At 42.4% G+C, this 14,563-nt stretch overlaps 1 protein-coding gene across 14 annotated transcripts in view; it reads left to right on the forward strand.

Moving 5' to 3' along the window:
• Positions 1–14,563, forward strand: part of LOC140493717 (F-actin-monooxygenase MICAL2-like) — a 281,189-nt gene that overhangs the window by 129,333 nt on the left and 137,293 nt on the right. For 10 of the 14 annotated variants that reach the window (XM_072592483.1, XM_072592479.1, XM_072592486.1 and 7 more), the window contains 8 exons: positions 314–404; positions 3,287–3,434; positions 4,266–4,465; positions 4,883–4,989; positions 7,469–7,540; positions 8,840–8,968; positions 11,396–11,518; positions 13,281–13,448. In XM_072592483.1, coding sequence (XP_072448584.1) covers positions 314–404; positions 3,287–3,434; positions 4,266–4,465; positions 4,883–4,989; positions 7,469–7,540; positions 8,840–8,968; positions 11,396–11,518; positions 13,281–13,448 — 1,038 coding nt within the window. The remainder of the gene's footprint in view (positions 1–313; positions 405–3,286; positions 3,435–4,265; positions 4,466–4,882; positions 4,990–7,468; positions 7,541–8,839; positions 8,969–11,395; positions 11,519–13,280; positions 13,449–14,563) is intronic. The other 4 variants (XM_072592488.1, XM_072592487.1, XM_072592489.1 and 1 more) reach the window with 2 other exon arrangements.

Genomic DNA, 14,563 nt, shown 5'->3' on the forward strand with positions numbered 1-14,563 from the left:
GAGTCTTCTCTGCAGCTACTACTTGCTCATGCTTGGCATGTGAACATCAAGTGAAGGCCAGCGTTTATTGCCTTTTTCTAATTGTCCTTGAGAAGGTGTTGCTGAGATACCACATTGGACCACTGCAGTCTGTGTGGCATGGGGGATACCCATAAATAGAAGATCCAGCATTTAACCCAGCAACAATGGAGCATCCACAATATTGTTCCAAGTCAGGATGAAGTTTGACTTGTAGGGTTGGTGGAGGAGAGCATATAAATGGTACTGTTCTAAAGAGGATAAACAAAACTTTTATTTCTTTAACTTCCTTCAGGTTCGTGAGCTGTACATCACAACTGATCTGAAGAACTGTCCACTAGAAAGAGTAAACTCCATGCGAAAATCTATCAAAGTGTCACGTCGAGGTGAGTTACTAATCTCTGTTGATCCTCTCTACTCTATCAGTGAAAATGACCCCGAGCTTTCAGTTGCCTATCTCCGGGTACAATGGGACCTTGATGAGATGGGCCAAGGAGTGGAGTTTAAGTTAGATAAATATGAGGGTTTGCATTTTGGTAAGGCAAATGAGGGCAGAACCTATACAGTTAATGGTAGAGCCCTAGGGAGTATTGCCAAACAGGAGACCTTGGGGTGCAAGTGTACAGTCGCAGATAGACAAGGTGGTGAAGAAGGCATTTGGCATGCCTGGCTTCATTGGTCAGTGCATTGAGTATAGGAGTTGGGAGGTCACTGCACAGGACATTGGTTAGGCCACTTTTAGAATACTGCATTCAATTCTGGTCTCCCTGCTATAGCAAAGTTGTTGTGAAAATTGAAACGGTTCAGAAAAGATTTACAAAGCTTTGCTGCAGTTGGAGAGTCTGAGCTATAGGAAGAGTCTGCATAGGCTGGGGCTTTTTTCCCTAGGGTGTCAGGGGCTGAGGGGTGATCTTATAGAGTTTTATAAAATCACGAGGGGCATGGATAGAGTGAATAGCAAAGGTTTTGTTCCCCAGGGTAATTAATGTCCAAAAGTTGAGGTCTCTCGGGTTTAAGGTGAGAGGGGAAAGATTTAAAAGGGACCTAAGGGGCAACGTTTTCATGCAGAGGTTGGAGCGTGTACAGAATGAGCTGGCAAAGGAAATGGTGGAAGGTGGTACAATTACAACACTTGAAAGGCATCTGGAAGGGTCAATGAATAGAAAGGGTTTAGAGGAATATCGGCCAAATGCTGGTAAGTGGGACTAGATCATTTTAGAATATCTGGTCAGTATGGATGAGTTGGACCAAATGGTCTGTTTCCGTGCTGTACAACTCAAGAATGATTCCCTAAAGTAGAATTGTTGAATGCTGGAACAAGCTAACATTCTTGTATCAGCAGTTTTACTAATGTTATTGTACCTGGACCCACTAAAACATCGCAGGATTACAGAATTGTTGTGACACATTTAGTCCATTGTGACTATGTCAGCTCTCCAAATGAACAACGTAAACAGTGTCATTCCATTGTCTTCACCTGAAATCCTGTATATTCTTCCTTTTCAGATTATAACCAGTCCCCTTTTGAATACTTTGATCAAATCTGCCTCTCCCATGCTTTCAGGCAGTGCACACCAGACCGTAATCACTTGTTGCATGAACCTTTATCTCCTCAAGTCTCCTTTGCCTCATTTGACAATTATCTTAATTGATAATTGACAATTATCAATTGTGTCCTTGCATTCTGAGTCTGTCCTTGGCCAGAGTTTCTTCCTGTCTACTGGAAGCAGATCCCTTTTAATTTGGAATAGCTCTTTTAGTTGTCCTCCCAAACTTCTCTTCCCAGTGGAGAATGGTCCCAAATTTTCCACTCTTCTCAAAAATCATTTTCCAATCTATCTCTGTAACTGAAGCATCTCATCTCTGGAACCATTCTTGTGAATGCAATTTAATGAAGTACCCACCTACAGTTAATAATGCTTAAAGAAAAGCCTAACTCTGATGAGAATGCTGATCCCAAACATTCAACTTCTGATTCTGGAAAATCAGACCGAAGGAAGTCTTGTGAATTTTTTGGCCTTGGCACCAGCTCTTTGCAGATTACCTTTTACAAAAGGGGGGGTCATGAGGCCAGGTTGGCAGTGCCCTGCCTCTAAGCCAGAAACTCTGGTTTCATGTTCCACTCAAAAACTTGTTGGCAATGGAAGAAACATTTATGACATAGCTCAATATGATTGATTTAAAAACCGGTTAATCTTTGCAACTTTTCCCCACTGTTCTCCAAAGGGGATAACAGAAGTGTTTTGAGACATGAAATAGAAACATATATTACAAAGTGTTCAGAGAGTAAAACAGGCCTTCCAACCAGGTTGGTATTTACACAAGCTTCCTCTCACCCTATCGATCTGTGATATAGGTCACCTTTAGTCTAGGGATTTTCAGGTTGTTTCATAGACTCTACCTTCACTGTAACCCTGGTTTCTGCATGACAAGAAGGTACTGGAGAAAAGATTCACAATCATGTAAAGCAGAATTGGTTGTTTGTAACTTTCTGGGTAGGCTGGAACTCACTACTCTGGGGAAGAGATGACTTGATAGAGATCTTGAAAATTATGAAGGTTTTCTGTAAGTGAATCCAGACAAGGGAGCACAAGTATGAGATGGTCATTAACATTGATAAGTTCAGAAAGAATTCCTTCAGAAGGAGTGGAGAGAATGAAGTGGTAAGCAAATAGCATTGCTGCTGTTAAGGAAGGCCTGATGTATATATAGAGTCATACAGAGTGGAAACTGACCCTTTGGTCCAAACAGTCCATGCTGACCATGTTCCCAAACTAAATGAGTACTCCCTGCTTGCACTTAGCCCTTATCCCTCCAAACTGAAGAAGAAAGGAATCCAGAGACAGAGTGGGAGGAGAGAATTAGAATTAGTTTTTATTATCATGTGTACTCAAGTATAAGAATACCAGGGTACAGTGAAAAGTTTACAAAGCCACCATTGTCCTGTGCCATCTTGGGTACAACACTTGGCTATAAAACCAAAATTTTAAAAAACAGCAGAAATAATGGAAACAAAACCGAAAGGAATGAGAAACATCCAGATATTAAAGTCGTCTTTAAGCCTTATCTCCACGCAGGGCCTGGACCAAGCCACAGCCTGGATTCTCTGGAGGAGCTGAGTGCTTGCTGATGCTGATGTTACCACAGGAGGCTTGTGTGCAGTGTAAACATCAGTGGGGCTGGATGGTTTGGTTCCTGTAAATGTGTGATCTGGAAATGCTGAGTGCACCTTTGACCAACCTGCTTATCCACTGTCTCTCAATTCCAGAGTCGGAGGTGCGTCCCAATAGGCTTTTAACCTGGTGCCAGAAGCAAACTGAGAATTACCAGAATGTGGCAGTCACTGACTTGACCAGCTCCTGGAAGAATGGCCTAGCTTTGTGTGCAATCATACATCACTTCTGTCCGCAACTAATGTAAGATTTACTTTTTGCATCATCTGTAAGAAGAGGTTGATGCTAGAGAATTGAACTTTTGGGATCCAGCCAAAGTCTTTCAAACTTTGTTTGGCTCCTGTATAACTCGGAGTCAGTTGGAGAGGACTGTTGTAAATAAAGGGCATGAAAATGTCTGTTTGCTTTAGATAATGAATGCATGAGTTCTTACTCTGCAAATTATAGACTGAGACAGCATTCAGCCCAACATGTCCAGTCCAACTACTTCAAACAATGAGCTCTGTGCTTTACCCATATTTTCAATTCAGATCTCTTGTCCATCTTGAACTCCCTTTATTCCATCACTGGTAGTGATGCTTTCAACTGTCTGGCTCCTCTGATCTCCAACTCCTTCCCTGATGCCTCTGCCTCTCCATCTTTCTTTGTTCCTTGAAAAAACTCCTTAAGACCAGCCTCTCTGAGCAAGGTTAAGGTTACCTGGCCCAATATCTGTTTATATGGCTCAGAGTTAAGCTTTCTTTTCTGATCAGGTCCCCGTGAAACATCATGGCATGTTTTATTATATACGAAGTGCCACATAAATGTAACTTGTACTTTTTGTAGGCTTGGGCATGTTCTATGTTCATGGTGCAAAACTTTTGACTATGTTGGTGAACATTTAATATTATTGCAGTCTGTGAATTGGTACACAGGAAGTCTACTTTCAGTTCCTACCCCACACCCACCCCATCCTCGATACCCACACCAGCCCCCATCCTTTTCCCCACACACACTTCCACACTGACACCAGCCCCCAGTCCACCTTCCACTCCCCCTATCCTGATGACATAATTATTCTTTATTCGTCTCCAGTGATTTTGATGCACTGAATGAAGAAGATGCTGCCAAAAACAACCAGCTGGCCTTTGATGTAGCAGAACGTGAGTTTGGGATCTCTCCAGTCACCACAGGGAAGGAGATGGCTTCGGTCAGTGAGCCCGACAAGCTCAGCATGGTCATGTATCTCTCCAAGTTCTATGAGTACTTCCGAGGAAAACCACGCTCGACTTCCTGTGAGTGATTCACTGTGTGTTGGTGATCATTTGATAAGCCCCAGTATCGATTATAATGTCAGCCAGGGCCCAGTGGCTCAGACCATTGTGGGTTCAAAAACCACGACAGAGACTTAAACACAACCAGGCAAACTCTCCCTGTGCTGTACTGAGGGAGTCAATACTGTCGCAGGGTCAGCACTGAGGGAGTGCAACACTGTCGCAGGGTCAGCGCTGAGGGAGCGCTGCACTGTCGGAGGGTCGGTGCTGAGGGAGCGTTGCATTGTCAGAGGGTCAGAACTGAGGGAGTGCTGCACTATCAAAGTGTTCCTGATCATAACAAGGCCCCTTTAAAATATCTCCTTTAACTGTTCAGTAAATGGAAAGAGTTTAAAATGATATTGACAACTTGAGTTTCTCTTTTTTGTCTTTTTTCAGCAACATTATTCAGGCAGGATAGCAACAAAATGCCTGCACCTCCAGCCAGGCAGCCAAATTCAATCTTCAACGGTGTCAACTTGTTGCAAAGGAAACGGACACCAAAGGTAAAGAGATCATAACAAGTTCTGGAATTTGTGGAATTTGACATATGACAAAGTTTGCATGAAATTTGATAGGATAGACATGGAGCAGATGTTTTCACTTGTGAATCAGACTAGAACTTTGAGCCATAAATACAAGATAGGTGCTAATGTATTCAATGGGGAATTTAGAAGAATCCTCATGACCTGTCCTACCTGCCAATCTTCCTTCCCACCTATCCACTCTACCCTCCTCTCTGACCTATCATCTTCATCCCCACCCCCATCCACCTATTGTACTCTTTGCTACCTTCCGCAACCCTCCACTCTGACCTACCACCTCCATCCCCACCCCCATCCACCTATTGTACTCTTTGCTACCTTCCGCAACCCTCCACTCTGACCTACCACCTCCATCCCCACCCCCATCCACCTATTGTGCTCTTTGCTACCTTCTCCCCAGCCCCACCCCCTTCCATTTATCTCTCCACCCAGGAGGCTCCCTGCATTCAGTCCTGATGAAGGGCTTTTGCTCAAAACGTCGGTTTTCCTGCTCCTTGGATGCTGCCTGACCTGCTGTGCTTTTCCAGCACCACTCTAATCTAGACTCTGACCTCCAGCATCTGCAGTCCTCAGTTTTGCTGAATTTAGAAGGAACGTCTTTCGCCAGAGAATTAGAAGGTAGAATTCACAACCAGGGTAAATGAGTTAAAAATCACACAACACCAGGTTATAGTCCAACAGGTTTAATTGGAAGCACACTGGCTTTCGGAGCAGCATTGCTCTGAAAGCTAGTGTGCTTCCAAGTAAACCTGTTGGACTATAACCTGGTGTTGTGTGATTTTTAACTTTGTACACCGCAGTCCAACACCAGCATCTCCAAATCAAGGGTAAGTGAGAGAAGTCATATAGATACAGATTGTAAAGGCAAAGAAGTGATGTTACACCTCCACAAATCATTGATCAGACCATATTTGGAGAACTGTGTCCAGTTCTGGGCATTTTATTTAAAGAAGGATGATAAGACCCTGGCGAGTTTTCAAAGGAGATTTACTAGAATTATAAAGGAATGAGGGATTTCAGATTAGAGAGACTGAGTTTATTCTCCTTGGAGCAGAGAAGATTAAAAGGTGATCTTACTCAGGTATTCAAAATTACGAACAATTTTGACAGGGTAAAGAAGGATATTTTGTTTCCACTAATTAGTATGTCAGTAACTAGGGGCTCACAATTACAAGATTGTCAGCAAGCGAGCTAGGAATGAGATAAGGAGAAACATGTTTACTCAGAGAGTTGTTAGGATTTGGAATGCACTGCTTGAGAGAGTAGTGGAAGTGGATTCCACAGGAAGTTTCAAAACAGAGTTGAATATAAATTTGAAAAGGGTGAATTTAGAAGGCTATGAAGATAGGGCTGAGAATGGGACCAGCTGGGGTAGGTTTTTCAGGGGCTAGTACAGACACGATGTGCCGAATAGCCACTTCCTGTACTGTAAAATTCTATGATTCTAGATACATTTCGGGAAAGCTAGATAAACTGATGGGGGAATAACAAAGGGTATGCTGAGGGGATGAGATGAAAAGGGTTAGAGGAGGCTGATCACAAGGTAGCTGTAAGAATAGGCCATATAGCCCAGCAAGCCTGCTCCCTCATTCAGCTGACCTGGCCTTCAACTCCATCTTCTCCCTTTATCCCCCGATTCCCTAAGAGAGCAGAAATCCTCCTGTCTCATCCTTAAATATAATCAGTGATGAAGCATCCACAACCCTTGGAAGTAGAAAATTCCAGACGTTCCCACTTGGGTGAAGAAGATGTTCCTCATTCCCAGTCCTGAATGATCAGTTCTTATCATGAGACTTTGATCCCTTGGTCTAGATTTTACAGGCAGCAGAAACAATCTCTGTGTCTACGCTGTCAAGCTCCTTCATAATAGGTCAAATTACTTGCTGCTGTACTGGATATTCAATGTTGCAGACACCTGGAATGTTTGCACAAAAACAGACCCATCTGACCGATATCCCATAATTCTTGACTCACCCCTTCACCTCCCTCACACCTTTTCTTTATATCTCTCAATCATTTTTTGACACTATTAGCAACCCCTTTGCCTGCATGCACTTACAGTCTGCTGCACTTGTTCATCCTATATCTCTGTCTATGACGTTAACAAAAAAAATCTTCCAACCTTTTTCTAGTCTGTAGACAAGTCGCATCAGACTCAGTGCTAACTCTGTTTCTCTCTCCACAGATGTTGCCAGACCTGCTGAGCTTCTCCAGCAATCTCTGTTTTTATTTTGGATTTCCAGCTTCTACAGCCTTTTATCATGGAAGTTTTGGTTTGCTCAAATAGAAAGTCATCATCAAAGTGATGGGCTGAATGGCCTCTTTTTTGGACTGTAGGCAGCTGTTGATTTAAAAAGTTGCTGAGTTACAATGAAAGTATCAGAATATCCACCTTCCTTCTGTGTTTCAATGCGTGTTCAATATTTATCTCCCTTTTCAGCACGAAAAGAAAAGTGAAGACAGTGATGCTACTAGTAAGAGGAGAAAAAAGACTGACATGCTGTCACAAGAGGTTCGTGAGATAATGAATAACTGGGACGTTGCATGGCAAAAATAAACCGGAGAAGGGCTTTAAACACATAAGATATGATTATTTCCTTCCTGAGCAAGTCAAGTCAATGATGTAGAAGACTGGGCCTTTCTGTGATCACTGCTTCTGTTAATCTTCAAGAGATGAGAGGCAAGAGCCCATTTGTGTGGAGTCATTTCTGGCTTCATTAGCACTTGAGTGCCTGGGTGCACTCAGATATGCAGAAATGGTGGCTATCCTGTCCTCACACAGACCAATGGGATATCAAGGTATCTGCAGGTCCTGATGATGGATGTGTTGTGCATTAAAAAGAAAAGAGGCATGAACCAGCAAGACAGGCCCTGTATGAGTGTAATTTTATAACCAAGTCGGTTAGATTAAAATGTATGTAACTGCAGACATGTTCAAAAGTACTGTAGAATGGTTTTGGAGGTGCCTTAATATATTTGCCAGAAGTCTTTGCTACATGCCCATGATGGAGAGGTAAGTGACTCATGTATACAACCAGCTTTTGGGGCAGCTGTGTTGGTGCTTCTGTCTGTAGCACAACAGAAGCAGAAGCTGTAGGGAAAAGCAAGTTCTTGTGCCACTCCCTCCACGAACTCGGAGGCAGACTCATCCTTGCTCCTTGACAGCGGTAGTAGGCTGTCAGTCAGGACAGCAAAATCATATGCAGCCACTTACTATATGTGTCAATTCACTTGAATCCCATGTGTTATCCCGCGGAGGCTCTCATCTGAATCCTGGGCAGCATTCCCTGTCTGCCATGTGGTCCTCCAGTGAGTTTGCAAACAAACCATCTGTACACCTGGCACAGCTGCCTGGTGACTTAACATCTCCTAATCCCAACTCTATATCAACCTCCAATATACACACAGTTTCAGTATCTTGAGCTGGTGGTAGTGAGAGACTGTTCAAATCAGGGGCTCCTGCATTAGTGCAGATACTCTCTTTGTGTTCTCCTGGCACCAAGTGTCTCAGCAGGTGGCAGTTCTTGAGTGTTTGAAAGCAAGTCAGGGTGGGGAGCACTAGAATGAGGAAATTGAGGAACTGCTTGTTCAGATAGGAGGATGAATGTAGGCTGAGAGTTCAAAAGGGCCTTAACCGTGGTGTAGAATTGAAAATTGGATCTGTTTCATTTTCATCCATCCATAGTCTGACCTTTCCACATTTTCCTGACATTGCTGTCTTGCTGGTGACTTTTCCCGTTTGTATTCATTAGGATGTCTTGGAGGACTTGGCTTTGATTATTTTCAACACAGGTCTGATCTTTCTGAGCAGGAGGCGAATCCCAAAATGGACGGGAACGAAACAAGACGTGCTGGGAACCAAAACAAAGTGAAGTCAATGGCCACACAGTTGTTAGCAAAGTTTGAGGAGAACGCTCCAAGCTCCTCACTCCGGAGGCAGGTGAGGAATTCTGGTGGTGGGCCCTCAGTTTGAAGCGCTGTATGGGTGTGGGTGGGATTCCATTGGTCAAATAGTAGATTCTGCCCAGACGTGAGTGCAACCCCGTTGGCTGATCAGGCGATGAGTTATCACAGTGAGTGTGATTCCATTGGCCAATTGGTGGACTCTGTACAGGTGTGAGTGCGATTCAATTAGCTGATCATCAGATCCTGTGCTGTAGCGAGTGGGATACCATTATGGATTCTAGATTCTGATCAAGTATGAATGAGTTTCCACTGTCCAAACACTGGATCCTGTGCAGATGTGCATGCACTTCCATTGGCTGGTCACTGATTTATGGGTGAAGTGGGATTCCATTGCCCAGTGCAGGTGAGAGCAATTCTATTGGCCAATCACAAGATCCTGTGCCGATAAATGGGATTTCATCGGCCAATCCCTGGATCCTGAACAGGTGTGAATGGAATCCCATCTTATTTCATCTGCAGTAAAATTTAATAAGTGCAATTCTTAGTTTCTGGTGTACATGCAACAAATAGTGAACTGGCATAAATTGTTCCTATGTTATGACAATAACTTATTATTAAGGAATGTATTTAATGCTGTTAAATAGTAGGAGCTATTAACTATGTTTTGTTGTTAGTCTGTGTGTTAAATTGGAAAAAAATAAAGAAACCACAAAATCAGTCTTCTACAAATGCAGTATGTACTGAAACATTTTAGAATCAATGATATTATGTTAAAGTGTAGACTCCATGGTTATCAAGGAAGCATTGCTGTCAGTCTGTGCACAGCATTATGCTAGAAACAGCAATATGAAAATGAACAGCTAGCCTAACTGAGTGACATCCATTGACAATGTATTTTGGATCAGACATTGAGAGGATCTCCTCTACTCTTCTCCAAAATGCTGCATGTTATCTTTTATAGCCACCTGAGAGAGCTTATGGGACAATTGTTTAACATCCCACTCACAGCACAGCATCTTTGACAGTGCAGTTCTCCTTCAGCAATGCAATGGAAGTGTCAAACTAGATTTTGCACTTATGTATCAGGGGTGAGACTTGAAACCCAAAACACTCTTAACTGGAGCTAAGAATGCCAGCCAACATTGAGGCACAGCTGACATTTAAGATCAATGTACAATATACCAAAGAGGGAAGAATAGAAGGGGTGACCAAAAGCATGGTCAAAAAGGTGGATACTTAACAAAAGACTTAAAGACACTAGACATAGTGAAGTTTAGGGAAGGAATTGCATACCATGGAGCTTAGGTGGGTCAGGGAGTCAATGTGGCTGAAAGTAGTGCTGAAATCCAAGGAACACAGTGTTTAACAGACAGAGCTGGTGGAGATGAGAGATATGGAAGGATGTCATTCATGAGCATGTGGGCATTGTTGACTGGACCGGCATCAATTGCTCCAAGGAAGGTAGAGGATGGAAGTCAGCGAGGTCACAGAAGTAATTGCGCCTGGAGGTGATAAAGACATGATTGAAGAATTTTGAGGCCATTGGGTTTAAGTAGATGGACTGGAGTTGAAGTAAAGTTTAGCCTCCAGACACTTTCAGTTGGTTTGCTGTTTGAATTTCCTGGACCAGGAAGTTTGGTTCCTACCTTTCCTTATTGCTGGATAAGCCATCAACCAAAATACTAGAGTCTGTTAACATCTGCAAGTGTGAGGTAGATTGGATTTAATGGTAACTAAACAATAATCTGCATTGATTAAGCACCCTTAATGAAGTAAAACATTTCCAAAATATGGTGCAGTTGTATTTATTCAACAACGTTTTCGATGAAGCCACATAAGGAGGTTTTAGAGCCACTGATTTATATGCCTGATCAAAAGTTGTCAGTTTTAAGATGCATCTTTAATGGTAAGTGAAAGTTAAAGAATTCAGAATTAGAGGAGCATGGAGATCTCAGAGGGTTGTCAAGATGGGAGGGATTTATAACTAGAGGGAGAGGCCCTGAAGAGATTTGAGAACAGAGTGAGACTCTCAAATTAAAGGAATTGCTCAATAGGGAATTGGTAAAGGTTAGTGGACATTTGGGTGAAATTGGCAAATATCAGACACAGCCAACAAAGTTTTGGATGAGCTCAAGTTCTGAAAGGTGGAAGGTTGACCAGGAGGACATTGAAGTAGTTGAAACCAAAGGCAGCGAGTGGCATGGATGAGGTGGAAAAGTGCAGATTTGCATATTGAACTTCAGCTATCTCTCCAAAGATCATATCTGTTAAACTAATAGAGATACCAAGCTTGAACATATTGACACCTAAGACCAGCAGTGAGTCACTGTGTATCAACATTTTTCCTTCAATGCTTTGTTTACTCACAATTGTAACAATCACGAATTCCCTCTTGTTTCCTCTCCTTTCCTCTTCTTTCACAATGTTTCATTATTTCTCCTGTCTATTACCTGGCGAGTAGATGTCTGTGCCTTCCTGTGCCACAAAACCACCATTGCCCGTGCCTCCCAATGGTCACACAAACCCTCGCTTTCTTAAACCTGAGGACCAAGGCAGGGCTGTTCTCTGTTCACGGAAAACGAAGGTATGAAGATTTGTGATGTGTCATTAGTCATGAGAAAGAAATGAGTACGTCATTCTAGATGTTTCAATATGATCGTTGTCAATTCAATGCAAGTTTTAAAATACATCTCCATGGGAACAGCTTTTGTTAATTACTGGGCCTGTAAGAAACTTAAAACAGTGATGGGGAGAAGATTATAGAAAATACCTTTAGAAGTGCTACAGTGTATTGTAATCGACATGGAAAATTGGGACAGTTACCCTGCCCTGATTGGTGAAAGTGCTGCCAAAGGCAGGAGTGTGTGTACAGCACATGTCCACCAATGTAATTTAGAGTCTTAGAGATGTACAGTATGGAAACAGACCCTTCGGTCCAACCTTGTAAATGTGGATATAGGAATCTGTAAAAGAAATATAAATACTAGACAGAATATACAGATTTTTAAAATGGAAGCTAAATTAGATCTGCACATGCAGTCCAGTTAACTCTGTGTGGTTTTACCCTGTTTCACCCTAAACATTAGCAGACCTGTGTGCAATGCCACAGGGAACATAATCCTCCACACTGAGGATGTATTAAATTTTCCAGTGAATTTACTGGCACAGGGTGTAAAAGATCAGGTGACCACAAATGTGAGTGTATCACAGAGTAATTGTGCTACATTTGACTTTCCTTACACTTTTACACCCGTCTTCATGGTCCCTGCCCCAGCTCCTTATAACCACCTGGCCAGGTGACAGAGTGCAGTTCTGACCTGTCCTCTTCCTTCTCAATACTGTGATGTCCACATTTCTTGCAATTCTGCTGATTCAAAACGGCATACAATTAAACCCAGGATTTAGGGCAACAGGAATCAACTATATTTGAGGTTTTGCTGCAAGTGTTTAAGCAGTTTTATTATTTTTTTCTCACTGAGACCTGTTCTATAATCCAGATTCAATCAAATCCAGCTTTATGGTACACCATATAGGTCACATTAAAAATGGAAACGTTTCCCCGGTTACAGATTATTAAACGTGCAGTACTTAGTGTACATGGATAGTGATTAATTGGCTTGACTCTATTAAGGTAGGCAAGCAGGAGGTTGGAAAAGCACAGCAAGCCAGGCAGCATCAGAAGGTGGAGAAGTCAACATTTCAGGTGTAACCATCAGTAACCTGGGGTATATAGCAAGTTCCACACATGCTTCAGCCCTGATCACTTACACTGATGGTTATGCCCCCTCATTAGTGAATGAGATTGGCAATAAAGTTTGAAGCAAGTTGACAGTGGGAAAATTGTAGCACAATTTTAGCATTGGTGGAGCAGGCTCGAAAGGCTGGATGGCCACTCCTACTCCTGAGTCTTATGTTGCAACATAAAATTCCAACACTTTATATCTGCACAAAATGTTCCTATTCAAAATTCCTATGTCCACTATCTATGTCAACCAATCACTTTTTCCTGCACTTTCTTGCCAGCTGAAGCATTGTAGCATCACAGTGGTGGAAGCTTGGAAGTAGCCATGTCCCCTAGTTGCATTATATATGGAAACTTGGGAAATTTATTATAAACATGTTGAAAATGCATAATAAGTATCTATGACTTAAAAATGACAAATGAAATATGTTGATATGTTCTGGCCCAGTTGTCTATTGCCCATTTAGTCAGCTTCACCTGAAGATTCACGTTTGGTCTTGATCCCTCTGTGTGCATATGGCAGGGGACACAGTGTACACTCATATTGACTTCTCTGTAGTGGTCTTAATTTTCCATGTTAATCCTATTGTGTTTTCTTTTGTAGTCTGACCTAGTGGTCAATGCTGAGCAAGTAATCAGAGAAGCAAAATATATTAAGAAAGTTGAGAGTCAGGCAGGGGCTTCTAAACGTCTGACTGTATCTCCTCACTCTGCTTTCGCCCTTTCTGGTGTTCTCCAACGTCTTCAACGTTTGGAAGAAAAACTTGACCAGGTGACAAGCTGCTGTCTCCTCTCTCTTCCCTCATCTCTCCCTTTCATCTCCTTTCCCTTTCCTCTCTTCACCCTTTCCTCTCCTCTCCTCCTCCTCTCTTTCCTCTCCATCTCCTCCCTTTTAGCTCCTCTTCCATTTTCTCACTTCTCCCCTCCTCTCCTATACCTCCCTCCTCCTTTTCCTCCCTCCTCCTTTTCTCCCTCTTCTTTTCCTCCCTCCCTTCTTTTCCTCTCCTCTACTCTCACTCTCCTCCCCTTTGCCTTTTCTCTCCTTTCTCTTTGCCTGTCTTCTCTCCTTCTCTCCTCTGAGCCCTTCCTGCTGTAATAATCATTTTGCATGGTGTGAAAAAAAACTTCCATTTTAAAAAAAGACAGCTGCACATAATGAGGCCATTCAGCTCAATGTTAGGCATGAAAACATTTCCTTTCCAAATATTCATCCAATTTCTTTTTCTAGGTTACTTAAGATTCCTTTATCCTTTCGGGGAACATTCCAGATCATAACAATTCAGTCACTCTTTACTTCCCCTCTGAATGTTTTACCAAATTGCTTTAAATCTGTGTCTTCTAATGACATTCCTGTCACTGGAAACAGTTTCTCCTTATTTAGCCCCTCCAAGCTTTCATGATTTCAAACAACTCAATTGAACCTCTTCTGAATCCTCCACTTTAAGGAGAACAATATCTTGTCACTCCAGTCTCTCTATATAACCAAATTATTGGAGCAGCTGTTTTCTGTATGCGACTGCAGGAATGAGTGCATCAAATGCACAGTTTCAGAAGGCATCCTTTAGTTTATAGGAGACTGCAACTGTTGCATTTTTAATTCTGCTGCTACTACTCTTGAAGGATTAACATGGGCCTTGAGTTGGGTAATCCCAGTCACTGAGTTTAGAGTTCCCTGTTGAAGAGCATGCGAAGCAATCTGTGACATCTGTGAGTCTGATGTTTCTGTTGAATGAGAGACTAATCTGCACACAGATGTGTCAGAATGTTATGTCCACCCAGAAGCCACACCATGTAGTTACTTCAGAATAAAACAAACTGTAACCATTTTATTATTAATTCCCTGGATGTGGGCATTGAAGACATGGCTAGCTTTATTGCTTGTCCTCA

This window comes from Chiloscyllium punctatum, chromosome 22 (assembly GCF_047496795.1).
Source record: "Chiloscyllium punctatum isolate Juve2018m chromosome 22, sChiPun1.3, whole genome shotgun sequence".
NCBI lineage: Eukaryota > Metazoa > Chordata > Chondrichthyes > Orectolobiformes > Hemiscylliidae > Chiloscyllium > Chiloscyllium punctatum.